Source organism: Aristolochia californica, unplaced genomic scaffold, assembly GCF_029961685.1.
Source record: "Aristolochia californica isolate CCGP_79_NKW_82.1479 unplaced genomic scaffold, dmAriCali1.0.hap1 SCAF_5, whole genome shotgun sequence".
NCBI lineage: Eukaryota > Viridiplantae > Streptophyta > Magnoliopsida > Piperales > Aristolochiaceae > Aristolochia > Aristolochia californica.
Genome location: NW_027182214.1, coordinates 41,376,528 through 41,403,051, shown reverse-complemented (window position 1 = coordinate 41,403,051; position 26,524 = coordinate 41,376,528). Strand labels below are relative to the sequence as shown.

At 40.1% G+C, this 26,524-nt stretch overlaps 3 protein-coding genes across 4 annotated transcripts in view; 1 reads left to right on the top strand and 2 right to left on the bottom strand.

Moving 5' to 3' along the window:
• The first annotated feature begins 4,568 nt into the window (after positions 1 to 4,568).
• LOC137965340 (RING-H2 finger protein ATL66-like) lies at positions 4,569 to 5,057 on the top strand. Its single transcript, XM_068811649.1, has one exon. It carries the CDS (start codon positions 4,569 to 4,571, stop codon positions 5,055 to 5,057), a length of 489 nt encoding a protein of 162 aa, XP_068667750.1.
• Positions 5,058 to 7,434: 2,377 nt separating this feature from the next.
• LOC137965339 (RING-H2 finger protein ATL66-like) lies at positions 7,435 to 7,800 on the bottom strand. The gene has a single exon (XM_068811648.1). The coding sequence runs from the start codon at positions 7,798 to 7,800 to the stop codon at positions 7,435 to 7,437; it is 366 nt and encodes a 121-aa protein (XP_068667749.1).
• A 4,202-nt stretch (positions 7,801 to 12,002) lies between these two features.
• LOC137965812 (6-phosphofructo-2-kinase/fructose-2,6-bisphosphatase-like) overlaps positions 12,003 to 26,524 on the bottom strand; it is a 28,655-nt gene continuing 14,133 nt past the window's right edge. For both annotated transcript variants that reach the window (XM_068812166.1, XM_068812167.1), the window contains exons 11-23: positions 26,071 to 26,148; positions 24,146 to 24,237; positions 23,996 to 24,053; positions 23,840 to 23,914; positions 23,680 to 23,727; positions 21,531 to 21,628; positions 20,846 to 20,921; positions 20,665 to 20,727; positions 13,134 to 13,225; positions 12,955 to 13,023; positions 12,788 to 12,851; positions 12,627 to 12,692; positions 12,003 to 12,295 (exon numbers count right to left, since the gene is read on the bottom strand). In XM_068812166.1, coding sequence (XP_068668267.1) covers positions 12,218 to 12,295; positions 12,627 to 12,692; positions 12,788 to 12,851; positions 12,955 to 13,023; positions 13,134 to 13,225; positions 20,665 to 20,727; positions 20,846 to 20,921; positions 21,531 to 21,628; positions 23,680 to 23,727; positions 23,840 to 23,914; positions 23,996 to 24,053; positions 24,146 to 24,237; positions 26,071 to 26,148 — 957 coding nt within the window. In that variant the 3' untranslated portion in view covers positions 12,003 to 12,217. The remainder of the gene's footprint in view (positions 12,296 to 12,626; positions 12,693 to 12,787; positions 12,852 to 12,954; positions 13,024 to 13,133; positions 13,226 to 20,664; positions 20,728 to 20,845; positions 20,922 to 21,530; positions 21,629 to 23,679; positions 23,728 to 23,839; positions 23,915 to 23,995; positions 24,054 to 24,145; positions 24,238 to 26,070; positions 26,149 to 26,524) is intronic.

Here is a 26,524-nt window from a genome sequence, read left to right as displayed (position 1 = left end):
ACCGCGGAGCTTGTTAAGACTTGCAGCAGCCTGCATCACCTTGCGTTTTATCATCCAAGTCGAATCAATTCATTATCAAAAACTATCATGAATGTAGATTTTTCCCGTCTAAGATCTCAGTTCTTTGTAAACCGCGGGAGTGCAGAGACAGGTTGGAGAAAAGAATCGTTAGTTTCCCTTGTATGTAGTTGATAATTAGCTTCGTAAGCCCTGAACTGGAAGCTGGCACTTAGTCATAGAACCAGGGAGAGGCTAAAATCTTTAAAACTTATTTTATTAGCTTCAAGTCTGTCATGCTTCACCAATCGTATCTTTTCACTGTCATAGCGCATAAAATTTATAACCAGGCCTCGGAATAATCATCGAGTTTTCAAGTTCAAAACGTTCGCAATAGTCAGTTTCAACTTCCAAGAAATATCCGTACAATGAAGAGAATTATCAAGAGAAAATTCAGGATGAATATCATCAGATTTGGTGTTTCTGCTTTACTCAAGCGTGCCAAAAGAGGAGAATCCCTCATAATCAACCTGAATACCAGTGGCAGAGAGCATATCTCGAGTTCTTCAATAAACTGAATATATTACGAGTTACAGTACTGTTCTACAGGGAAACATAAGCTGACGAATCTCCTATCGAGCAGGGACTTGCGAGAATTCAGGTATTCCGTTTCCTACTTGCAGACGATAGAGACCAAATTAACACTCCCTGGAGGAGGAAGAGAAGAACTTCTTGTTAGAAATATTTAGTTGAGCTTAATAACCGTAAATTGCTTCAGGTAGAGACTCGTTTTATAAGAATACTACATAATAATATTGTTTTTGCGATCTGGGTACCGTGAAACACAGGTGACGAGGCTTCAGAAACCTAAACGATACTGGATACAGGAAGCCACAAGTTAGGGTTTTTAAAGTTTCTCGGCACACTGGGTACAAGGTAAAACGGACCAACATGATTCAACGGGATGATGCAAGCGACAGATCCCAGGAACTTGTCAACCCTAAATCATACACTAGGTTTCTGTTTTTGCTATAGCCATGAGAGGACGATTGAACTCTCCTATCATGCCGTTCGATACAAGGCAAAACGGACAAGCAATGTTCAGCACATGGCCGATCAGTCAACCGTCCAAAACCTTGAATTAAATTAACATGAGCGTCCTGACCGCATCAGAATTGAAATCCGAATTGACCCATCAGGAGAGCTCACATGATTAGCCATCAAATCATGTTTTCCTTTTGATTTTTTCCCTCGATCTTCTGTGAGAGCAGCAAGCCTCTATTTCTAATATCATCCATCCAACTATAGAAGATTGTGGAAACTCTGCTCTTTTCCCCATTTCATCTTTCCGTTTCTTCGAGTTTTCCAGAAATTTGCAGAGGGCATCCGATCCAGAAGATTCTTTTCGGCGAGAAATTTTCAGTGAAACCCATGTTATGAAAGTATGGGTAACAACTGACCAACATGCACGAGAACGGCTAAAGAACTCGGACACTTTGTTTTCCAATTTCCATTCTTCTAATTTCTAAAGAAAGAAGACCTCGATATTCGTTTTCCGGTGAATCTCTCCCGCGAAATCTGTCGATTTTCAGTACGTTCAAGTTAAAGATCTCGACGAAGAAATCCAAGCCTCAACTCTGTACGTGAAGATTTGCTTTCAATGTTTTGATTGATTCGATGGATTCATCTCAACGTCTCCTCGTCAAGCTTTTCCCTTCTCTCGTTTCGTGTTTTTTTTTCTTGGAAAAGAAAGACAATTAGACATTTCTTTCACATTGGAATTGGTGAGAGAGAATGGCGTGGCTGCCTGAGCTTCATCTCAAACTTCAGAGATGACCAGTTTCTATGAGTAGCTGGACTTTGAAGTTGATTCACCTGTACAAATTGATGATACGTAACGGACACGGTACACATACGTAGGTATTTGATTCTGAACCAGGACGTGGCAGGTGGGGGGAAGAGCAGTGGAGTACTAGTTTCAGTCCTCGCCGGAGTTCAAATTTCGTCAAAGCAGAGATTCCGATAAGAGCATGGACGTGGAGAGGACCCAGTCGTCTCCTTCGCTTTCTTTTTCGCGAACATACGTGAAGAAACAAAAGGAAATTATGAACATAAGATGTTTGATAGATGTCAGCAGGGAAAAGTACATACGGAAGGAGGTCCAGGACAGCGGTGGTGCTGCTGCTGTAGTTTGACATGAAGTCGGAGAAAAGACGGCAAAGGGAAAAGAATGGAGGTGCTTCACGTGCCCCTCCGGTTTTCACGCCAGGGTTTGGTGAGAATTTATCATTACGGTTGGAATCCCGAATCGTCTGGACCTGAAGCTCTGTGTCCAACGAAGAAAAAGAAAAGCAGAAGACCTAAGTCGTCCGGTCCAGAAGAAACTCCTCCCTCTTTCTTCTTTAGATTAGTCAGGGCTCAGGAATCACGAAGCTCTCAATTTGATGACGTCATCGCTGGACGTACGGTTCGTCTCATCGTTTGTCGACGACATAGGCTAGTGGTTCTGGCTTGTCTGCCGTGGGAGAATTCCGCCGCCGGGTAACTCAACGATGATAGAAGAAACCCCTGGAGTGAATTTTACCGATAGTAGCTGGCCTACCTGAAGTTGGCCAGGGACCTGCTAATTATATATTCTGCATTATTTGCTCAATTGCCCAAAAATACGAGGCCATTCTCATGCGACAGTGTCCATGTTCTAAAAGCTTCAATGGCCTTTCATTAATCGAGACAGACCATGTTTACCAAAAAAAAATATTCAGATATATATTGAGACAGACCACATGTAATCAAGATAACAAAATTGAGACGCCATCGCTAAGACAATCAGAGAGAAGTAAGTGTGACGGTTTTACGAATAGTTTGAATTCAGATTCGAGCACTTCGATTCATGAGGGCTTGTTTACTTAAACCAGCAAGCAGCAGGGAGATAAGAGCATTTCAGGTCTTGACTCTTCGGGCGGGTATTCATCAGAGCATAGGCGTTCGTCGAGAAATTAGGGTAACTACACAACTCCTCTCCATCGATTTTCCCTCAACAATAACCACAAAATCGGTTGTCTGGCTCATTTTGTTCTCTGCTTAATGTAAAAAAGACAATTAGAATGTTTCAGCTTTAAAATGGTAATCTGGCAACGCCATATAAGTTATATGATCATTGATGGAGAAAGACTGATACGGAGGAACTCCCCAGGATGCTAGCTTTGATTTATCAATGCTATTTAATGTAAAGAAAATGGGGAAAAGTGAATTATCTTCAACATAGTAACTGCTATGTAGAAGATGTCATTTAGAGCCATTACCCTCCATGGATCATGCTTGAAACATGGGAAAGAAGCTCCTGATGAAACCCAAGAGCAAGAACTAGCTGATTCTTGGGTCTGAGATTTGGTCTTCTTATTCTTGGTTAGAGTAACTGTTGTAGTTAACAGGCTTTAAAGACGGGAGGGTTTGGAAGCAAGGGTTTACAACTCTTTCTTTTTGTGAATTTTCACCATCACTGTACCAGTTTCCCAATGATCTTGGCTATTATTCTAATAGTTTTGGTACTCAAAACAATATATCTTCAAAGAGGGTATAATTTAGTTGATATGTAAAATTTTAAATATAAATTGGAGTTCAAATCTCACTCAAACTCGAGCTAGAACTTGAGTTCAAAGTATTTGAATCAAATTTAACCCAAACATATAGAGATGCAAACTCGGCTCAACTCAACTGGATGCCACCCCTATAGCAGAGGAATTTATCTGTTTGCATGACTATTGTGACAATCTACCATTAATGTTAAGTGTGACAAAAGAAAGCTGCCAATGATCCAGTTGTATGAAATAAAATCTTCCAACTTGACCAACTGGATCATTATCCCAGTCAGACCAATCAGGTCCCCAAAAGAGAGCATCTCCACTGAGCTTAAAAATAAAGGAGAAGAAGGTACACATGATGTGACCCAGTAACTCAATAATCTCTTTCTACACTTAAATGAATACAATATCTTCGGTTCACCATTTATTATGGGGTGGTTAGAAGGGCAAGGTGCACCCTATCCAGTGGGTGCATTGGTCACCCACCTCTCCTACTAAATGCACAACTTACCAAGCAATTAATTTCATAAATATTCTCTCGGCCTTTGGAGGCTCTTTATGTATCATCTATTCACATGCCCATATCTCCTTTAAATGATGACACTGACAGTTTTGCCCTCATGTCTAAGCAGGCAAAGGAGGGGCCCCGTTCTGTGACCTATTAGATGGAGACACGTGAGTAAAACTCCTGCACGTGCCAAACGATAATCGAGGCGAGAGGGAGGGTAAAGAAAAAGAGGTCCATGCCAAGAAATGAATATAATTGAAGGAAAGCAGAAAACATAGGTCTTTCAACTGGGTAGAAGAAGAAGACGACGAGAGCGGAAGAGGAGGAGCCCCCTTTAAAGATCCAAGCAAATTGAATTAATGACTCCGCTTGGAACTACTTTAGCTGAACCTCTATGTGAGCATGGCCCCTCGCCATGACATTTCACCTCTTCTCTTCCCCACAAGCTTCGTCTCCTTCACTATTTCCTCCCCATGTCATCCATGGCTTCCCAGGATTCCCAGCCCTTCCACTGGCACTACGGCGAGCTCGACGACAAGAACTTCCAAATCCACGGAAAGGGTCTTCTCCTCATCGTCGTCCTCTTCGCCGTCCTCCTCTTCTTCACCCTTCTCTGTCTCTACGCCCGCTGGGTCTGCCGCTACCGGCGTCAGTTATCCCCTGGTCCCCTCGCCGACGGCCACCACCATGCGACCAATATCCCCCCGCTCCACCAACGAACAGGACTCGATCCCGCCGCCATCAGTAGCATACCCGTGCTGCTCCACGTCACTTCCCCGGCCGACGACGTTCAGTGCTCCATCTGTCTGAGCAATTTCGTGGAGGGGGAGAAGGTCAAAGTCTTGCCCCTGTGCCACCATACTTTCCACCCCGAGTGCGTCGACAAGTGGCTGCGCACCCACTCCAGTTGTCCCCTCTGCAGAGCCGCCCTCGGAGATTCGGATCCGGATCGGATCAATGCCGTCGTGTGAAAGATGAAAATAAAGAACGCAAAACGTGAAAAATTGGCAGCACCGGTTCGATCGCGTAACTGAGAGGAGTCGGAAGCGGATGAAATCTGTAACGCTAAAAACCGATTTGGTTTTTTCTTCACCGATTTTTATCTTCTTGTGGTGGAGAGACGTCACGAATGGGGGGAAGCAGACGAGGAATGGAGCCAGATATGCGAAGAGGCGGTTTGTTTAGTCGCGCAGCTGTCCTCTCTTGTCACTGTCCTTGTGATGTTTTTCTTCGTTGTCCCTCTCTCTCTCTCTCTCTCTCTCTCTGATAAAGCTTACAAGATTCCTTGATAATTTGGTTATTTCTGAAAATCTTGTCTAGCTTTGAACAGGTTGAGTGTAACGTATTCCTTTGGTGGCCGGTTCTGGCTGTTGTTACCTCAAACGGAAGCTGTAAAAATTTTATTTCAATGTCAACGGATTCGGTCTTATCTCTTCTCTCCTCTCAATCATTCAATCTTCTCCGTAACGACTCTCATATACACAGAGACTAAAAAATATCATTCTAATATATAACAAATTCATTAAAAGAATATTACAAAAACTTTAGAAGCGTTTCGAGCCTCTCCAACTGTTCTATAACTGAGGCGTTGCCGTCACAATTGAATCTTACCAGATTGAGTATACTCCACCTTTATAACAATAATTGTGTTCGTTGGTTCCTCCTTTCTTGTCCAACATCTCTTCTTTAACTTCACTTCCTCTGAGTTCTTGTCATTTGATAGAGGACTTTCCGGAAAATATTTTTCGGATACAGAGCCTGAGGATACTTGCTTTAGCTAATAATCTGAAATTGAGCGGCTGCTTACCAGAAATTTCCGAGAAGAATTTCTCTGAAGAATTGACAACCAAAGGTACAAAATTCTCTGGGGAATTGCCATCTTCAATTGGTAAGCTCGCTTTCTTGACCAAGTTAGAGCTTTAAGGATTGAATTTCTCCGGATAGCTGACCTTCTTGCTTGAAAACCCCTTACAAGGCTCGTTCATTTGAATCCTCCGCTGACAAAATTTGAAGCAACTGGTTAAGTTACACCTTTCATCAAACCGTTTAAGCGGTGCCATTCCTGATATTGGAAATGGGTTTTTGAATCTTACGGTGTCCAGTTTACACAATAACTCCATTAATGCGTCCATCCTCTTATTGCTTTTTACTCTTCAGCCAAAACCGGATCGCCGGTGGGATTGGAAATTTTGCTAATGCTAGTCTGTCGCAGCTTATGAGAGTCAACTTCAGAGATAATGATTTGCAGGGGCAATTCCGAAGTCCTTATTTGAATTTTAGTGGGGAGTTGAACTCCAGCTCAAGTGTAGCCTCGAACCTAAAATTGTAGTTGAGATAGTTTGAGTTCGAGCTCTGACCTATATTTAAAACTATAAAAAAAATATAATAATAATATTATAATAAATTTAATACCATTGAACTGCAAGAAAAACTATCAACCAACTAAAAAGGGAATTGACGAGAACAATTAAGATTAAATAATTTTTTCGTAAAAAAAACTATGTCAAATAAAAACTAAAATGAGCCGAACTTTCACAAGAACCAACCAAGTGGCTATGAGGTTGTGGGCAAGTCGATAGGCTGGCTCCTGGGGTCTCAAGACTCCTAACTAATCATGATTTACTAAATTATAGGCTGGATAAGCTGAGATGTCTTGAGATGTCTCAACTCAAGACTTCTAAGACCTCTAGGATTTTTGTCATCCTGGAATACCCGCTCCTTTTGTTGTATTCCATATCAGTTTATACTTACCCGCTCCTTTTGTTGCATTCCATATCAGTTTATACTTACCACAGAGGCTCGATATCGATAACAATATCAGTAAGGGTATCGTTAATTTTGTTTATAATTATGTTTAAAAGGGTTAATACCAACTGTTGCTGCTAAGAAATAAACGAACAAGGATTTTGTTGAAACCATTGCGCTAAAAGGCTCGAACCTTTTAGGAAAGCAACCCCACTAATCTTATACAAGGACTGGCCCGGTCGATACAAACACAAATTTCAACACTCCCCTGCACCGTGGATAAATGCAAATACACAATCCTACCTATACGGGGATGGCCAAAGACAAAGTCCAACCTATGCGGGGATGAAATAAACGGGGGAACAGGACTCAAACTCAAAACCACCTGCTCTGATACCATGTTGAAACCATTGGGCTAAAAGGCCAACAGATTTCCAAATCTTTTTTCCATTAACAGTTTGACAGATGAAGGGAGACAAGACAGTTCTTGTGCCTGTCGACTGAATCATACATCTGCAACTCTAGCAACAGCAAAGACTCCCAAAGTTGAAACAAAAGGAAAGAGTAAGACTGTGAAATCTACATAACAAAGACTGTTATCTTCTACACTTCCTGTAGTACGGCGGCGCGGCACATCGGGCACGACGCATCCTTCACCAGCCACCCATCGATGCACTCCGCATGGTAGCAATGCTGGCAAAGGGGAAGCTTCCGAACCTTGTCGTTTTTCTCCATGTCGCTCAAACATATCGAACACTGCGCTTCCTTCCCCTGCTCCTCCTCCGGGTTGTAGAGAAAGAAAGGGAGAGAAGCGATTACCCTAGGGTCCAAACCTCTGGGGAGACCTTTTGCTGGAAGCTCTCCGATTCTGGCCTCGACAGAGTGCTCATGGCTATTCAACATGAATCCGATTATTCGGCACGTCGCTGTTAGGAATATCAGAACGACGAGTATGTAAATAGACGTCATGACGAGCATTGCTTATCACTGCGAATTCCAGAGACAGGAAGGATTGTTGAATCGAAGGAGAGAGAGGGAATGAGTTGTGGAGTTGCTTTTATGGATCAACAAATCCTAGTTGGGACGACGCTCTACTTACTTTCCAGGTTCGAAGAGATTGCAGTCTCCCATACAGATTATGAGACGCGTTCAAGGACGTAAAACGACAGTATTATCTATAACCTAGATGTCTAAAGTAACCACAAAACTGAAAAGCCTCATTGCCTACGACATTTTCTGGACCGTCAATTTTGTATAGAAGAAATCAGGGCCATCAATTTATTTTGGGACCCATAAATTAAGTCTCACCTAAGGGTACGCGTCTCAGACTTTATTGACTTCACGGAGGTGGATAATTTCCTGTTACAAAATGGCCCATGGGCCCAATACAATGCCACCCATCCTATTAAGCCTAATCTAATAACGCTATGTACATAACCCAAATTATAGAACAATTATGAATATAAATTATATCTAATATATATTTTAAGATATCGTAACAATGAGTTTTCACCTAAACTTGCTTTGTCTATCTTGATTCATTTCAATAGTTTGAATTTTCGCTCCCCCTTAATAGAAGGCCCCTATTTTTCTTATTTAGTTTGATGACAACAACTTTAAATTTTTACATGACAATTCTCCCCCTTTTGAGATGAAATGCTTTTGAATATTTGTATATATATTATCTTGAAATTTTATCCAATTTATTAATTAATACTTAAATAATATAAATATTTATAATAATTTATTTTAATTTAATTATATATCTATTAGTATTTTAAATTGTATGACAGGATTTGTATATAATTATGAATTATATTAGTAATGGTAATAAATTTATTTTATTTTATATAATAATAAATCTATTTACTCGAAATAAAATAATATTTACTCTTAAATTAAATAAATTATTAAATATTAAAGTTAGTAATTTTAAAAATATTTATGTTAATAAATACACACGTCAAAATAATAAGTTTAAATTTATCCATAAATATTTCTAATATCTATTATAAAAATTAAAATTAAAATAATTTTAAATAATTTATTTAAAAAAATAAAATCAATAGTAAAAAGGGAATTTCCCTTAAATACCCATTTAAAATAAAATATTTTCAAAAATACCGACGTCATCAAAATATTTCTAAAACTACCCAACTTTGACTGGTCAAATGCCTGTGTGCAGTCAAAAGTGACATGTAAGCTTTGACAGCTTATGTGTCACCACGTCATCAGTGCAGTAAACATAGATCGACACGTCGTCTACCACGTCATTATTTTACCACATCATCTACCATATAAGCTGCCACATCATTAAATAAAAAATTAAATAATCCTCACCATATTCCACCGCATTGTTTTTCAAAATAAGTTATTTTAAATACCTTACGTGTCCCTTCTCATCTTTCTCCTCTCCTCTCCTCTTGCCCTCTCGTCGCCGCTCGGCCTCGGCCTCCTCTCCTCTCCTCTCGCCCTCTCGCCCTCTCGCCGCCGCTTGGCCTCGGCCTCCTCTCCTCTCCTCTCATCCTCTCGCCACCACTCGGCCTCGGCCTCCTCTGGCCTTGCCCTCTCTCCTCTCACTGTCATCGCTTGGCCTCGATCTCCTCTCCTCTCCTCTTTCCCCCTCCTCTCGCCTCTCACCGCCGCTCGGCCTCGGCCTCCTCTGGCCTCACCCTTTCTCCTTTCGCTGCCGTCTCTCAGCCTCGGCTTCCTCTCCTCTCCTCTCCTCTCCTCTCCTCTCCTCTTACTCTTAAATTAAATAAATTATTAAATATTAAAGTTACTAATTTTAAAAATATTTATGTTAATAAATACACACATCAAAATAATAAGTTTAAATTTATCCATAAATATTTCTAATATCAATTATAAAAATAAAAAATAATTTTAAATAATTTATTTATAAAAATAAAATCAATAGTAAAAAGGGAATTTCCCTTAAATACCCATTTAAAATAAAATATTTTCAAAAATACCGACGTCATCAAAATATTTCTAAAACTACCCAACTTTGACTGGTCAAATGCCTGTGTGCAGTCAAAAGTGACACGTAAGCTTTGACTGCTTATGTGTCACCACGTCATCAGTGCAGTAAACATAGATCGACACGTCGTCTACCACGTCATTATTTTACCACATCATCTGCCATATAAGCTGCCACATCATTAAATAAAAAATTAAATAATCCTCACCATATTCCACCGCATTGTTTTTCAAAATAAGTTATTTTAAATACCTTACGTGTCCCTTCTCATCTTTCTCCTCTCCTCTCCTCTTGCCCTCTCGTCGCCGCTCGGCCTCGGCCTCCTCTCCTCTCGCCCTCTCGTCGCCGCTCGGCCTCGGCCTCCTCTCCTCTCCTCTCGCCCTCTCGCCGCCGCTTGGCCTCGGCCTCCTCTCCTCTCCTCTCACCCTCTCGCCACCACTCGGCCTCGGCCTCCTCTGGCCTTGCCTTCTCTCCTCTCACTGTCATCTCTTGGCCTCGATCTCCTCTCCTCTCCTCTTTCCCCCTCCTCTCGCCTCTCACCGCCGCTCAGCCTCGGCTTCCTCTGGCCTCACCCTCTCTCCTTTCGCTGCCATCGCTCAGCCTCGGCTTCCTCTCCTCTCCTCTCCTCTCCTCTCCTCCTCCTCCCCCCCGCTCGTAGTGCCTGTTGCCACCACTCCCCACCGCTCGGCCTCAGAACTCGCCCTCGACGCCCCCCCTCTCAATTAAAAAATTAAAAATATTTTAAATCGATAATAAAATATGTTAAATTAGTAAGAGTAAGATTTTTTAATTAATTATATATTTATTTTATTTTTAATTATTTTAAATATAAGGTAATAATAAATTTGAAAAAAACTTATTGATAAATTTGATTTTTAAACTCAAAACTAAAATTTTTAAATTTTTTTATTAAAATAAATTTTAAATTGATAATAAAAAGGTGTTAAAATGGTAAGAGTAAGATTTTTTACAACTTATTATTTTAAATATAAGGTAATAAAAAGTGTACCGATACATTTATTTTTTACACTCAAGTAAAATTTTCATATTTTTTCAGTTAATAAATATTTTTAATTGATAATAAAAAGTGTTGTAAGATTTTTAATTAACTAATATATATTTATAATAATTTATTATTTTGTAAATAGTGTGATAAAAATTATACAAAGTAATTGTATTTTTAAACTCTAAAATAATTTTTAGGCTTCGAGACATAAAATTTATTACTTTTCCCAAAGATAAATATCCAATATTGTAGATATTAGGTAATAAAAAATGTATCTGATTTTTTTTTTTAAAATTATTCAATTTTTTTATTTAATGACTTTGCAACTTATGTGGCAGATGACATGGTAAAATAATGACATGTTGATCTATGTTTATTACACTGATAACGTGGCGAAACATAAACAGTCAAAAATTATGTGTCGCTTTTGATTGCACACGTAAGCATTTGACCGGTCAAAATTGGGTAGTTTTAGAAATATTTTGATGACGTCGGTATTTTTGAAAATATTTTATTTTAAATAAGTATTTAAGGGAAATTCCCTAGTAAAAACCAAAGAGAAAAAAAACGAAGGAAAAGACGGAATAGATGGTGGATTCCACTTACGATTCTCTATCGAGGAATCCGGCTTCTGCTATACTACAACTTCTGTCCTCAACGCTTTCAGTTTCTGTATGCCATCGTCCAATTCCAAACTTACCTCTGCCTCCTCCAGCTCCACCGTCATTGACAATGCCACGGCCTCCTCCATCCCCACAGCCGACCGGCAAATCGGGCACGACGAATGCTAGAGCAGCCACTTGTCAATACACCCAACATGGAAACAATGACCACACTTGGGAAGCATCCTGCCCTTCTCATCCTCTTCCATCACAGTCAAACACACCACACAGACCACCGCATTTTTGTACTCCCCGACCTTGTATACAAACACCGGCAACGAAGCAACAAGTGAACGATCCAAGCCGACCCCAGCCCCATCAGCCATCGAAAACGGGTCACGAAGATGCGACACCACCGCCCCCGGCGTCTTTCGAACCGCCATTTCATATAGAAGTGGAGCAACAGCATGAGTCTGGTGATGACCAACAAGAAGATGACAGCCACCAGCATCGCATTCTCAGCGTAGGAAGAGTATAACAACCTCGACATCGGCGGTGGGTTGTGAAAGATCGTTGATGCCAAAGCATGAGGCCTTTAATAAAAATAATTAGTTTGATCAATACATCAGTAAGAGATGGATGGCTTCCATCCAATACCAACACCAATACCAATACCAATACCAATACCAAAAGACCCATCTTTGGCCAATAAATTAAGATTACATGAGAAAAATATTTTCTTATTGGTTTTGGATATCCCTTCTTTACAATGAGAAAAAGTGTTCACAGATCAGGTCAGTCCATGAGCTTGTATCTCTTTTCATGCACTCCCGTAACTCCCATTTGAATCTCTATTATTGTGTGCAGCGGAACCTGAAATTTTTTCCGAAATACCCAGTTAAGGATGCTCAATACAGCAATATGATGATGACCAGTATGATCCGCACCCATCCTAAGGGAAATTGAACCGGTTAATCACTTTGACAAGGCAATCCTAGCCATCCACTGGAGAATGATTGATAGCCTAGGATTGTTAATTCGAAGTTGTCTGAAGGTAAGATTGTCAGTCCCCTATTGGGGACTAGCTACAAAATGCAAAATCACAACTACAGATGATATTTGAGTGATTGAGGGATGATCCAATACGAAATGGCTATCTCAGCAAATGGTTTTTTGTATTGGATCAACTGTGTTGAGCAATTACCTCAATGTGGGGGATTTCATTTAGAGGCCGATCTGCAAAGTAAGCATAAAGAGCCCTCAACACTGCCTGCATGATTCACAAGTAAAATAATCAATGATCTATACTTCAAGAAAGTTACAGCAATAATGGGAGCAACTCAGTATAAACATGACAAACATAACCTGGTGGGAAATTACTACAACAGGTGCTCTCTGACGTTCAAGCTCAATTATCACAGGTTCTAATCTGAACATGAATAATTGAAAAAATAAATGTTACTGCATAAGGGAGGAGAACATTTGAGAGTGTAAGAAACAAAAACAAAGTGATTTAGTTTGAAGCACAAAACCTTTGAATTACATCCAAGTATGATTCTCCACGAGGATATCGGTACCGCAGCTTGTCCTTCTTACGTGATCTGTGAGTACACAGAAGGTACATGGTCATTACTCAGCAAAGGGGAAAAGAGACTATTGAGAGCTCAAGGTTCACAAACATTAACAAGAAAGAGAAAAAAACAATGCGTACTCATATTCTTCAGGCATGTTTTTCTTTATTTCTTCATAAGTCATTCCATCACATACCCCGGCATTGATCTCATCAAGTGCACGCCATTGTATCTAAACAGAAAATCATGAATTAATTTCTCCGCAGAATCAAAATACAAGTTCTTGCAGACTATCTCTCATCACAAAAAACGCAAGCATGAAATAGGTAGTGAACAACCCCTAGATTACTTGTACCAATTGACTGTAACCATCTTTTAATAAACTTTTCCGATAACATACAAACTCCATCTGTACCAGTTTGTTAGAACTGGACTGGGGTCAGCTTGTTGAATCAGGTTCAGCATTAAACTGGATCCAAGTCTTGTTATGAAATGTGAAAAAACAGGCTGACCAGCCACTTTTTACCATTTGACTGCTGAACTGTTGAAAAAGTCAGATCAGTCCAACCAATTCCTCTTAAAAAGTGTCCCATCAGTATGGAGGGTTTACTGGACCCTTCCCCGTCCATACAAAAAGACAGGGGAGGGGTGGTGCCCCCCTCCTCCCCCCTCAGTATCAGACAGGGAGGATGGGTGGTAATCTCCCTCCCTCTCCCTGCCCCAACCATTGAAAAAAAAAAAAGGGGGAAGAGAAGAGCAGGGCCCCCTCCCCCTCCTCTGTTTTATTCAACAAAACAGAGAGGAGGGAAAGGGGACCCAACCCCTCTCCTCCCCCTTTTTTATGCATGTATAGGAGGGAACGCCACCCTCTCCACAGTCATGCATAGTCACATGAAAGCAGGAGGGCCGACTCCCCCCCAAGAATAATCATATCATAAATTTTATATATTATATGTCATACTTATAGATTTGTAATTGTTATCGTATTCAAGTTGATTTGTATTTATGAATTATGATAAGGGGAGGGCATTCTTGTAATTTCCTGTAGATTATAACTTAAAAGTCTATATATGTGTAACGGGAGGAAATCGGGAGGTATCGAATCGAAAATCAATCTCTTGACATTACCTTGGTTCTGAGAAATTATTTTGACAGTTTTAAGGTGAAAAAAAAAAAAATCACTAGCAGCAGCAAATGAAACCTCTTTGCTATGTCTCAGTGATAAGAAACACAAATCCAAAATCACTATTTCCTTTAAAAATCGATCTCTTGACATTACCTTTGTTCTGAGAAATTATTTTGACATGGTATCAGAGCTGCGTTTGGAGATCGTCGGCGCCAGAGTAATCCTTCGACGTTTTCGGTGCTCTCAGAGGTGAGTTATCTTCCCCCCAATTTATTAGTTCGTCGGATATAGGTTCTCAATTCTTGATTTGGTTTCGGTGGACTCTCAGGGAGTCATTTGCTTTGTCTTTGGTGTTCGATGGGGACATCTGGTTCTCACGGCGTCATTTGCTTCGTTTTTGGTGTTCGACGGGGACATCCAGTAGTAACAGGGGGTTCCGCGTGGTGTTCAACGGGGTGGGATCCAGCGCCGGGTTTGCGCCGTGAGGGTTTAGGGCACGTAATTTTCGGATTTGTGTTTCTTATCACTGAGTCATAGTAGAGAGGTTTCCTTTGCTGCTGCTAGTGAATTTTGGGCTTTGTGTCTGTAGATACAGAACACTAGGCACAGAAAGGAAATAGTGATTTTCGGATTTGTGGTTATTATCACTGAGTCATAGCAGACAGGTTTCCATTGCTGCTGCTAACGATTTTTGGGCTCTGTGTCTGTAGATACAGAACACCAGCCAAGTGCGTGTACGTAAAGAAGGCACAGAAAGGAAATAGTGATTTTGGATTTGTGTTTCTTATCACAAAGACATAGCAGAGAGGTTTCATTTGCTGCTGCTAGTGACTTTTGGGACAGAACACTAGGCACAGAAAGGAAATACAATAGGGTGTTTCTTATCTGTTTCTGTGAATTTCTTTCATAACATTCAGATCTCCATCAGGGTTTTTTGTTCTGCAATTTGTGAGTTTCTGTCTAGAGAGATGTCATCTGAATTTTATCATGTCATCTGATAGGTTAGACTCGTTCCCTATTCGTTTCACAGGTAAAAATTACACTGCTTGGGAATTTCAGTTTCGTTTATTTGTTATGGGAAAAGAGTTAAGGGGTCATATATATGGGAGTGATCCCGCACCTCGAGAGGCCGAGGTTTTGTCCAAGTGGAAAATCAAGGATGCTAGGGTCATGACTTGAATCCTTGGCTCAGTTGAGCCTCACTTTGTTCTCAATCTGAGGCCCTATAAAAATGTGGCTGACAAGTGGAATTACCTCGACAAGGTTTACCATCAAGATAACACAGCTCGGCGTTTTCAATTGGAGTATGAGATGGCTAATTTCACACAAGGAAGTCTCTCCATTGAGGAATATTTTTCTGGTTTTCAAAACTTTTGGGCTAGGCAGACATTGTTTATGCTAATGTTCTCGTTGCCGCTCTCTCTGCTATTCAAGTAGTGCATGAAACCAGCAAGAGAGATCAATTCTTGATGAAGCTCCGTTCCGATTTTGAAATTGCACGGTCTAATCTGATGAATCGTCATCCTGAACCATCTCTAGATGTTTGTTTCTGTGAACTTCTTCGTGAGGAGCAGGCTGGCATGGAACATTGGGCTAATGGTAGTGCCCCTGTTACTGTGGTTTATGCAGCATAGGGGAGGAATAAGGGAAGAGACATGTGTGTTGTTCAGTGCTTTAGTTGTAAAGCTTTTGGTCATATTGCTCGGGATTGCCCTAAGAAGTTTTGTAACTATTGCAAGAAACAAGGTCATATTATCTCTGCCTGCCCCATTTGACCTGAAAGGAAACAGGGTACTGCTTTTCATGCCTCCGCTGGTGCCTTTAGTTCTACAGCATTGCCTGCTACCTCGCCGGTTGTTCTTATTCCTGCCCTTACAACCTCAGCAATCCCGAACATACTCACTTCTGAGATGGTATAACAGATGATCATTTCTGTTTTCTCTACTTTTGGGCTCTCAGGTAATCATAAAGTTTCTTCTAAGCCATGGTATTTTGACTCCGGAGCTTCTAACCATATGACCAATACTGTTGTTTCTATTTCCAATGTCAGAAATTATGATAGAAATCAGAAAATTAACACCGCTGATGGCAGTTTTCTGCCTATCAGTGTTGTTGGTGATCTTTCCTCTTGCTTAATTGATGTTTTTGTGTCTCCTGACCTCTCCACAAATCTTATTTTTGTTGGTCAATTGGTCGATAATAATTGTAATGTCCATTTCTCTCGATCTGGTTGTGTTATGAAGGATCAATAAGGGACGATGAGCACAAAGGGGCCTAAAGTGGGAAGACTCTTTCCTCTTTATGTTTTTCCTTCCACCATTAGTCCTAGTTTTCCTTTCCTTTCCCTAGCATGTAATGTTGTTGGTTCTTGACCTAAGATGTGGCATAAACGTCTAGGTCACTCTAATGTACTTCGAAAATTATTTAATTTAGGTGTATTAGGACATGTTTTTCTCTTGATCTTTCTTTTGAATGTCCATCATGCAAACTTGGCAAAAGTAAAGTTCTACCTTTTCCTCATCATGCATCTCATGCCTTACAATGTTTCGATATTATTCATACTGATGTTTGGGGGATTACACCTGTTGTTTCTCATGCGCACTACAAGTACTTTGTCACCTTTATTGATGACTATAGTCACTTTACTTGGGTTTACTTTCTACGGGCTAAGGCCGAAGTTTTTTTAGTATTTAAGCGTTTTATTGCGTTTCTAGAGACTCAATTCTCTGCCAACATCAAGGTCTTGCGCTCTGATTCTGGTGGGGAATACATGTCTAATTAGTTTTAGGACTTTCTTCGAAGCAAAGGGATCGTCTCTCAGAGCTTTTGTCCTTCGACACCGCAACAAAGTGGTGTTGTTGAGCGGAAAAATCGTCACCTTCTTGATGTGGTCAGAACCCTTTTACTTGAATCATCTGTTCCTTCTCGTTTTTGTGTGAAGCGCTTTCTACTTCGGTTCATTTGATCAATCGCTTACCTTCTCCTACATTACGTCATGCTTCACCCTTCTTTAAGTTGTTTGGCCATTCTCCTTCATATTCTGATCTTCGGACATTTGGTTGTGTTTGTTTTGTGCATCTCCCTGCTCATGAACGACATAAACTTACAACCCAATTAGTTAAGTGTGCTTTTCTTGGTTATGCTATACCTCAAAAGGGTTATGTTTGTTATGATCCACATGCTCGTCGTATACGTGTTTCTCGGAATGTAGTTTTCTTTGAAAATCAATATTTCTTTCCATCTCATGTTGAGCTGCCATCAACATTTTCATCTCTTCTGCCTAGCTTTGATGATTCTCCGACAATTGTGAAAAGGTTCAAACCTAGTTTTGTGTATGGAAGACGTAGTAGACATGAGTCTAGTTCCACTTCCTCTGTGCCCCCTCAAAAATCTTGTCCTGGCACCTGTTCCTACTCTTGCTCCAGCTTCCACTGCTCTTTGCCGGTCTACTCGCCTTTCTTGGCCTCCTCATTGGTATGGTTTCTCCTCCACTGTCTCTCCTGTGACTACTTTATCCTCTATTTCCATTCCCACTTGTTACAAACAAGCCATGGAACATGAGTGTTGGCAAAATGCAATGCAAACAGAACTTCGAGCTCTTGAGGAGAATCACACTTGGGATATTGTTCCTTGCCCCCCTACAATTAAGCCTCTTGAGAGTAAATGGCTTTTCTCTATAAAACTTCGCTCTGATGGCTCTTTGGATCGGTACGAAGCTCGCCTAGTCGCTCTGGGTAACAAATAGGAATATGGGATAGATTATGAAGATACATTTGCTCCTATTGCCAAAATGACCATAGTTCGAACTATCTTAGCTATTGCTGCTTCCCAGTCATGGCAACTGTATCAGATGGATGTGAAGAACGCCTTTTTTCACGGTGATCTTCAAAAAGAGATCTACATGAAGCTTCCCTATGGTATGACTACTTCTTCTCCTCATGATGTCTGTAAGCTAAGGCGTTTTCTATATGGACTCAAGCAAGCTCCCCAGGCTTGGTTTGAGAAGTTTTGCAGTACGCTTCTTACCTTCAGGTTTACACAAAGTCAGTATGATTCTTCTCTCTTCTTCCACAATTCGGTATCGGGTATAGTCCTTCTCTTGGTTTATGTGGATGATATTATCATTACTGGCACTGACTGTGGTTTGATTATTAAGGTTCAACAGCTGTTGCATGCCACTTTCCATATGAAAGATCTTGGCCAGCTCACATACTTCTTAGGACTGGAAGTCCATCATCGGGCCAATGGTATTTTCTTAAACCAGCATAAGTTTATTGTTAAGCACCTAGCCAATACTACCCAAAAGACCGGCTTATTAAAAGCGGAAGACATAGGTACTTAACCCAGGACCATAACTGCCTAGCCCATACTAGGGTCGTGCATGGGCCAGCCCATAACATATATTCAAGATATTATTACCTTGGCTGGTTTGGAGGACACTTCTTCTGTTGATACTCCGATGAAGGTAAATGTCAAATATAGGAAAGATGAAGGGGACCTTCTAGATGACCCTACTCTCTATCGATGCCTGGTCGGGAGTCTCATCTACTTGACCACTACTCGCCCTGATATCTCCTATGTTGTTCATCAGGTTAGTCAGTTTATGTCCTATGCCGTTCATCAGGTTAGTCAGTTTATGTCCTCTCCTCGTCATCTCCATATTGTTGCAGTTCAACACATCATCCGCTATCTTTGAGGTTCTCCTACTCGTGGGTTATTCTTTCCTACAGGCTCCTCTCTTCAACTTATTGCTTATAGTGATGCTGATTGGGCTGCGTGTCCGGATACACGTCGATCTACTACAAGTTGGTGTATGTTTTTAGGTGATGCCTTAATTTCTTGGAAATGTAAGAAACAAGACCGTGTTTCTAAATCCTCCACTGAGGCTGAGTATCGTGCCATGTCTACTGCTTGTTCTGAGATTGTATGGCTACGCGGTCTTCTTGAGGAGCTTGAGTTCCCTCAGACTACTTCTACTCCTCTTCATGCTGATAACATTAGTGCTATTCAGATTACCACCAACCCTGTTTTCCATGAATGCACCAAGCACATTGAGGTTGATTGTCATTCTATTCGAGATACCTTGGATAGTCGGGTGATATCTCTTCGTTACATTTCTTCGGATCTCCAAGTGGCCGATGTCTTTACCAAAGCATTGACACGACAACGGCATCAATTTTGGTTGGTAAATTGTTGTTGGTTGACTTACAATCATAAATTTGAGGGGGGATGTTATCGTATTCAAGTTGATTTTTATTTATGAATTATGATAAGGGAGGGCATTACCGTAATTTCCTATAGATTATAACTTAAAAGTCTATATATGTGTAACGGGAGGAAATCGGGAGGTATCGAATCGAAAATTGATCTCTTGACATTACATTGGTTCTGAGAAATTATTTTGACAATAATAATATATGACCTTTTTTCAAAAAATTATACTACCACAATATATAATATACATGAAATAATAAATATTACTATATTTTTAACTTAATTCATGACATCACATGATCAAACCTGGTTAAACCCAGTTGAACAGATTCAACCAGGTAATTGCCAACATCTCCTTAGCTGTTACTCTGTCTTCAGTTGTCCTTTTCCTCTTGCCACTTGGCTTTGCGCAACCACGGCCTCCCCATAACAGATTGAAGGAGCACTTGATATCTACACGAATTCCACTTACTCACAAGCAGGGCAAAAAGTCAAGTGATGCTTACGCCGCACCAGAAACCTCAACCGAATTCCCTTCCCTTTGAAAATTGAGAAGAGCTCTCTTCTTCCCTAAGACTAAGGGTCACTAAAGTCTTTCTACCTGACCTGTCTCATCGCTTTCCCAACCGGACAGGTTGCCCTTGGACACACTTTAACCTACTCGCTCTAACTTGTAAAGTTTCCACTCAGGTATGCAGCCCCTTTTCTGACCCTGCTCTCCTGCAACTCTTTCCACCTAATATGATGCTTACATACCTTGTGGGTAGAAATTCTCTTATCCATGTGAGTAGAGTTATTAATGATCCCTTTTATCTCAATGGTCCTAGAGCAACTCAATAGAACAGCCAAAATAATTCTGAAATTATTCTCCCCCAGTTATTCAAAATAAAGGCCTTTCTTTAGAAAGAAATAATGGCCACATTCAAGAACTGATTTTTTATACTAATAGATCATGGTATCAGCAAATTTTTTTCTTTTTTCTTTTTAACCATATCTTAACTAACATGAGATGTTCCATGTAGCAAAATTTACAAAGATCTAATACAAATACCCCTAAATGATGAAAGCACCCCTAAATGACGATATACCACTTTAAAGAAAGATTAAATGAAAAGAGTACAAATAAGACAGATCTTAAGGCTCAAAAAGTCAGAGATCACAAAATTTAGGAATTTGGGTATGAAACAATCACATGTTCACAATAAAAAAAAAAAGTCTGCAAGTTGAAAACTGGATATTTTGCTCCTGAATTAAAGAAACAACAATTTCAAGTACGCCTATCCCTTCAAAGGCATGATATGATGCTTTTCTTATTAAGTGGAATGACTGACCTTAGGGAATCCAACAATGGGAGAGGCTGTTAAAATTGTTCTCTGCAATGTGCTGGTCCATATCTAAACAATGGGATAGGAATAATAGACGTCATAGCAGTTTACAGAAAAAAACAACCAGTAAACTCCATATATTCACCAATTAAGTAAAATTCAAGTAGAGCAAGAACGAGAATCTTACAGAAGCAGTTCGCTCAGATTTCAGTCGCTTCTCCACAAAGTTTGAGAGTTTCTTTGCATACAGTTCTCCAGCCTCACTGCCCAAATATAGGTCACCATTAGGGAGGGATGCTTACAAAATAACATAAGAATACAATATTTTTCTTTGATTACTTATGTACATCAAAATTCAAATAGTAGCATGTTGTCCAGGAAATTTTTGCTCAGACCATCTTCCATAAGACTCCTCAAGTACAATGTGTAAGGGGAAAAGTTAGAACTTTATCAAGTAGTCAGTAATGCATTTCCAGTTAACTTCTACCTTAAATTAAACTCCATGTGTTAATTTTAGAAACACAACTGAAAGACACCACAAAACTTTTCATTGGCCAATTTTATTTTATTTTTGAGTAAATTTCATTGGCCAAATGTGAATCAATTTCAACAAAGTTTGCAAATATCTGACAAATTTAATCACCTAGGATGCTAAATGAATACACGGTAATGCAGGTCAACAGTTGGGAGTTAAACCACAAGTTCTTTCTTTCACTTTTCTTTTAAGGCAAATATGGAGGTTCACATTATAAAATGTATATAAATGTATGTAATGAAAGTATCTGTAATGTATGTAATGTATGTCTCTTTCAAGAAAAATATATATATATATATAATATAAAATGTATGTTAAAGGAAGCAGGCTAACAAACCTCAAAACTGTGTCACCTCCGATTCTTCCTCGTACATTGTCTCGACTCTCTCCATGTCGAGTAAGCAAAATAGGCCGTGGTGTGAGATGTGTATTTACCTACAAAATAATCAAATATTTCCTCTGTCTCACATGCTGTACAAAAGTATTAAAAGCAAACATAGACTTCAGTAAAAGAGGAAAAAATGAAAAAATGCAATGTGCGAACAGAAAAAGGAGGGAAAGGTTTATAAGAAGCATAGACAGCTGAACTATTGTCTGGTTCTTGCACTCTAAAAAAAAGCCCTTTTTAGTAGCCACATAAAAAATGCATTATGATTTAAAAAAAAAAGGTGCCATAAATGTCGAGTGAGCCTTTTTATCACAGATCAATTCTCTTTGGTGGGAAAGAATTGGTCTGTGATATTAATTGGTTTGTGTCACTTTGGATAAATGGTAGTGTGTAACCTTGGGTTCAAGTTTCACAAGCGTCTAGGTATCATGTGTAAGTGCACAACCAATTCAAAACAAGATGAATTTTAGATAAAAAGTATGACAGTTAATTTGTTATCCTTTGACACAGAAGTGGTTCCTCGCAAATTAGAATCATCAAGCTGAAAATTTTTCCTTCATTGTTAAGTTGGGTCCAAGGCCAATCCCAAAATGACTAACCAACTTAGGAAACCTCTTTCCTAACTAATAAACTCAAGATCTTTATACTCACAAATATTTGTGAGACTATTTCTTAATACTCCCTCTCATGCGTAGGCCCTCTTTTGTGGCTCTACAAGTGAATAATTTAGGTGTAGGCCCTCTTTTGTGCTTTTTTTTTTTTTTTTGAGGCAATATCTTTTGTGCTCTACAAGTGGATAATTTAGGTGTAGGCCCACATATGAATACCCGCTCTGATACCATGTTAAGTTGAGTCCATAACCCTATTCTTGCTCCTCTTTTCTCCAAATTCGTCACCCTTCCTCTTCTCCTCCTAAAACCTTCTCTCCACAACTCTTCTTCTTCTTCTTCTTGTCAGAGCTGGGTGGTTCCGTCCACCACTGATGGGTTAGGTACTTGGCTTTTCGCTCCCTAACAGACCGATCTTTTGGGTTGTATTGGCTAGGTGTTTGACATGGTATCAGAGCTGGGTACCACATTCCGCGTTCGAATCCCGGGTGAAGCGGTTGGGAACGAGAACAGTGGGTGTCAGAGCTGGGTGGTTCCGTCCACCACTAATGAGTTAGATACTTGGCTTTCCGCTCCCTAACAGACCGGTCTTTTAGGTTGTATTGGCTAGGCATTTGACAGAATGTTAAGCACCTAACCAATACTACCCAAAAGACCGGCTTGGTAGGTAGCGAAAAGCCAAGTACTTAACCCAGGACCATAACATCACATCCCACCTTCACGAACCGACGACGACCATGGCGGCCCACTCTAGCGACATCGCTAGGTCGCCCCCTCCGCTAGGTCACCCCTTCTAGGATTCGAACTCGCGACGTGGGTGCCCACTCTGATACCAAATGTTAAGCACCTAGCCACCTGGTAGGTAGCGGAAAGCCAAGTACTTAACAGGACCATAACATCACATCCCATCTTCACGAGCCGACGACCACGGCGGCCCACTCTAGCGACGGCCCACTCTAGCGACACCGCTAGGTCGCCCCCTCCGCTAGGTCGCCCCTTCCTTGTCAAACGCCTAGCCAATACAACCCAAAAGACCGGTCTGTTAAGTGCGGAAAGCCAAGTACCTAACCCATCAGTGGTGGACGGAACCACCTAGCTCTGACACCCACCGTTCCAGTTCCCTACCGCTTCACCCGGGATTCGAACGCGGAAGGAGGTACCCAGCTCTGATACCATGTCAAACGCCTAGCCAATACAACCCAAAAGACCGGTCTGTTAAGTGTGGAAAGCCAAGTACCTAACCCATCAATGATGGATGGAACCACCTAGTTCTGACACTTCTCAACCCTTAATCCTCTTCTACCATGATTATACATTATGGAATCCTAAGTTTGCCTTTATAAATCTAGTAATGACTATGATATTACTTGACTTTATTATATCCATTCATCCCAAAAATCCCAAAGCAGAATGCAGACAAGATTTAACTACTATGGAGGCCTAAATGAGGATATTTAGAGTCTTGAATAGATAGAGGGAAAGGTGCATACCAGAAAGAAGACAATCCTCCCTGGGAGATATCCACTGATGTTGTTCACCTAAATCCAGAAAGTTCACAATGGACCTAGAATTAGTACAACTAATAACAATAGTCAACAAAAACAATGAAAATGTTTAAAGCAAGTAAAGCTAAAGTGAAATTCAACTTACTTGTATCTGCCCACCTTGACCACTAACCATATCAATCATTTTGATGTAGGAGCCCTCCTCCACTGGCTCATAGACCTAAAGACAAAAAAATCCACACATTCCAATTAAGCCAAGCTGCAAGACGGTTACCTGCCAAATGAAAGTTTGAACATGGACCTTCTCGTAATTAGCAAGACGGGTTTTGAAATCTTGCATTCCAGCTTCAAAATCTGGCCTGCAAACGAGCAAATACTTTCGTGTCTATTCAGGTAAGAGATAAACAAAGAAATAAGTGAAATATAAAGATACTAAGTAATCACCACTTACTCTTCTGCATAATCTGGACTTTGCTGAATTTTCAGTCGTATATTTCTCTCGATGATTTTTTCATCATTACAGAGAGTCTCCAAGAAAATAATCTAAAAGGAAGACATGTCACTTCTCCAAGTCAGATAATACTTTTAAATGGTTGCAAACTGATAAACAAGACGATGCAATGATAATGCAATCCCCACTCAAAGAAAAGGATGTAAAGTATGTTGACCATCCACTAGATTCATAAGTAAAGAGCAATGTACTCATATTAACTCATGCGACTCTTAACATGCACCAAAATAACTTCAAATAACATGTGGGCTTACACTGTTATAGAAATATCACGATGTTATTTTTATCTTACAGTCGTAAGTGGGTTCATGGGCACAGAGAGAGACTTTCCTCTGGTGCAAAAAGAATTCCACAGAGTAAATCTTTAACAGTGGTAAACTTAACAAGGAAAGGGCATCAGTGAGATCAGTTTCCCGATTTCCACTCTTTATAACCTACAGAAATAATTAATTATACTCACCCCTAGAATATAGGTAATTACAACTCATATGATTGTGAAATTTCATTATATTCACCCTCTTGGGAGTTCAATGCGTGGAGAAAGTAGATCACACAGGGAAAGAGAAAGTGAAAATTCATTACAGATTGATCTACCTCTTAAAAATGCACCATTTTTGTAAATATGGCAAAATTGAAAGTGCAATATAAAAAGTGAGCAGTTAAACTTCTATTTTAAAACTAAGGTTGAGATGGAAGATGACATCATAACATCCTATCTCACTTAAACTTTCTCTCATGTGTATGCTTAAACAGGTGATTCATTATCGAAGTAAAGTAGATTCCACCCAAAATTTCAATTTGTACTAATGTGTTTTGGGCACTTTCTCTAGAGAATCCACTCTCTTCCAACATTCCGTGTTGTAAAAGAGCCTTAGTCTCTTTATCATGTTAAAAAAGGACAAAGTTACCCTAAGGTATATTAAGCATTTTTTCACAAAAAGAAAGTCATTAAAAAAAAGAAAAGTCACGCTAGGAGAGAAGGGTTGGGAAGATGTGGAAATTTCTCCTACATCCTCCTTATTACGAACAAAGAAAAGAGGAGGAGAAGGGCCTCCCCCCATTTGCACTGTGTATGCGAGGGGAGAGAGCTCTCTCCTTTATCCTCCCAGGTATAGGGCCCACTGCCCTCACTGAGGCCTGGGCCACAAAACTAGAGGGCAAAGAGGAGAAGGCAAGCCCTTTCCAGTTTCTCCCCATGTGCAACAGTGAAAATGGGAAAGCCACCTCCCCTCAACTTCTCTTTGTTAAAAATTTCTCCCCATACGTGAATATGTGAGAATGGTAGCAGGGCTCCTCCCCCTTTTCTTCTTACTGTTTCTGAGTAGAGAGGGGAAGGGACAGGAGGCCTCCTTTTCTCCTCCAATAGGAACGTGGGAGATGAGTTGAAGAACAAGTGGACCTTTCACTTTCTTTAAGAGGAAATGTTGTGGACCTTTCACTTTCTTTAAAATGAAATGTTCTAAAAAACTGATTTGGGTTTTGTCCTTTCTATTATAAAATTAAACATGAGTTGAATGATATAAAATTTCACAATCAAGTGCAATTCTTGATATTGTAGGAGGGTGAGAGTAACCACTCCAAAAATATACTTTTTTTATAGAACTCCAAAAATATACTTCCTACTAACATTCTGATTCATGGGAGATTCTGTAAATGATTCAGAAGAAAAGAATAATTCCCAGGATGAAACTTAGTGTCGGAGAATGATCCTCTTTATTGCCATTCAAATAATAATAATAATAATAATAATAAATGAAATGGATCCTCTTTATTACGAGGTAGCTCTAAGAGTTCATTAAGAATTCGAGTCCACAAGTTACATGTACATAACAGGATGAAATCCACTAAATATGGGTAGACAATACCTTGCACCTTCCTTCTGCCATCTTCATTAGCATATTCCTTCGTTGTCTAGTGCTGTTTGTGGCATCAAAAATGCCAACCTACAATATAAGAAATTAGATAGAATCTCCAATTTAAATAATCAACATGGAAGGAACTCGCTTCACGAAATCCCTATCCAAATGGCATAACTTAGTCTCTTAGTCAGCTGAGTGAGACAAAATAGACACAAAGTAAAGAAAAGAACTGACAAATGACAACAACATCTCTGTCCTCCCTTAATTTAGGGAACTGTAAGAAACTTTCTATAATTTGGCAGCAGAAAAAACAGGCTGACCTGGGCAAAAGTTCTCTCTCCTCCCTCAGTTTAGGCGGCTACAAAAAGTCCCTACAACTAGGCAATGTAAAGCATGTTGACTCTGACAAATTCCCCAAGCCAACAAAATGGACTAGCGTAAATTGTCTGCAAATGTTGTA

Bases quoted from the DNA above. Each gene is read 5' to 3' on its own strand.
- LOC137965340 (XM_068811649.1), top strand. From the start codon at position 4,569: ATGGCTTCCCAGGATTCCCAGCCCTTCCACTGGCACTACGGCGAGCTC.
- LOC137965339 (XM_068811648.1), bottom strand. From the start codon at position 7,800: ATGACGTCTATTTACATACTCGTCGTTCTGATATTCCTAACAGCGACG.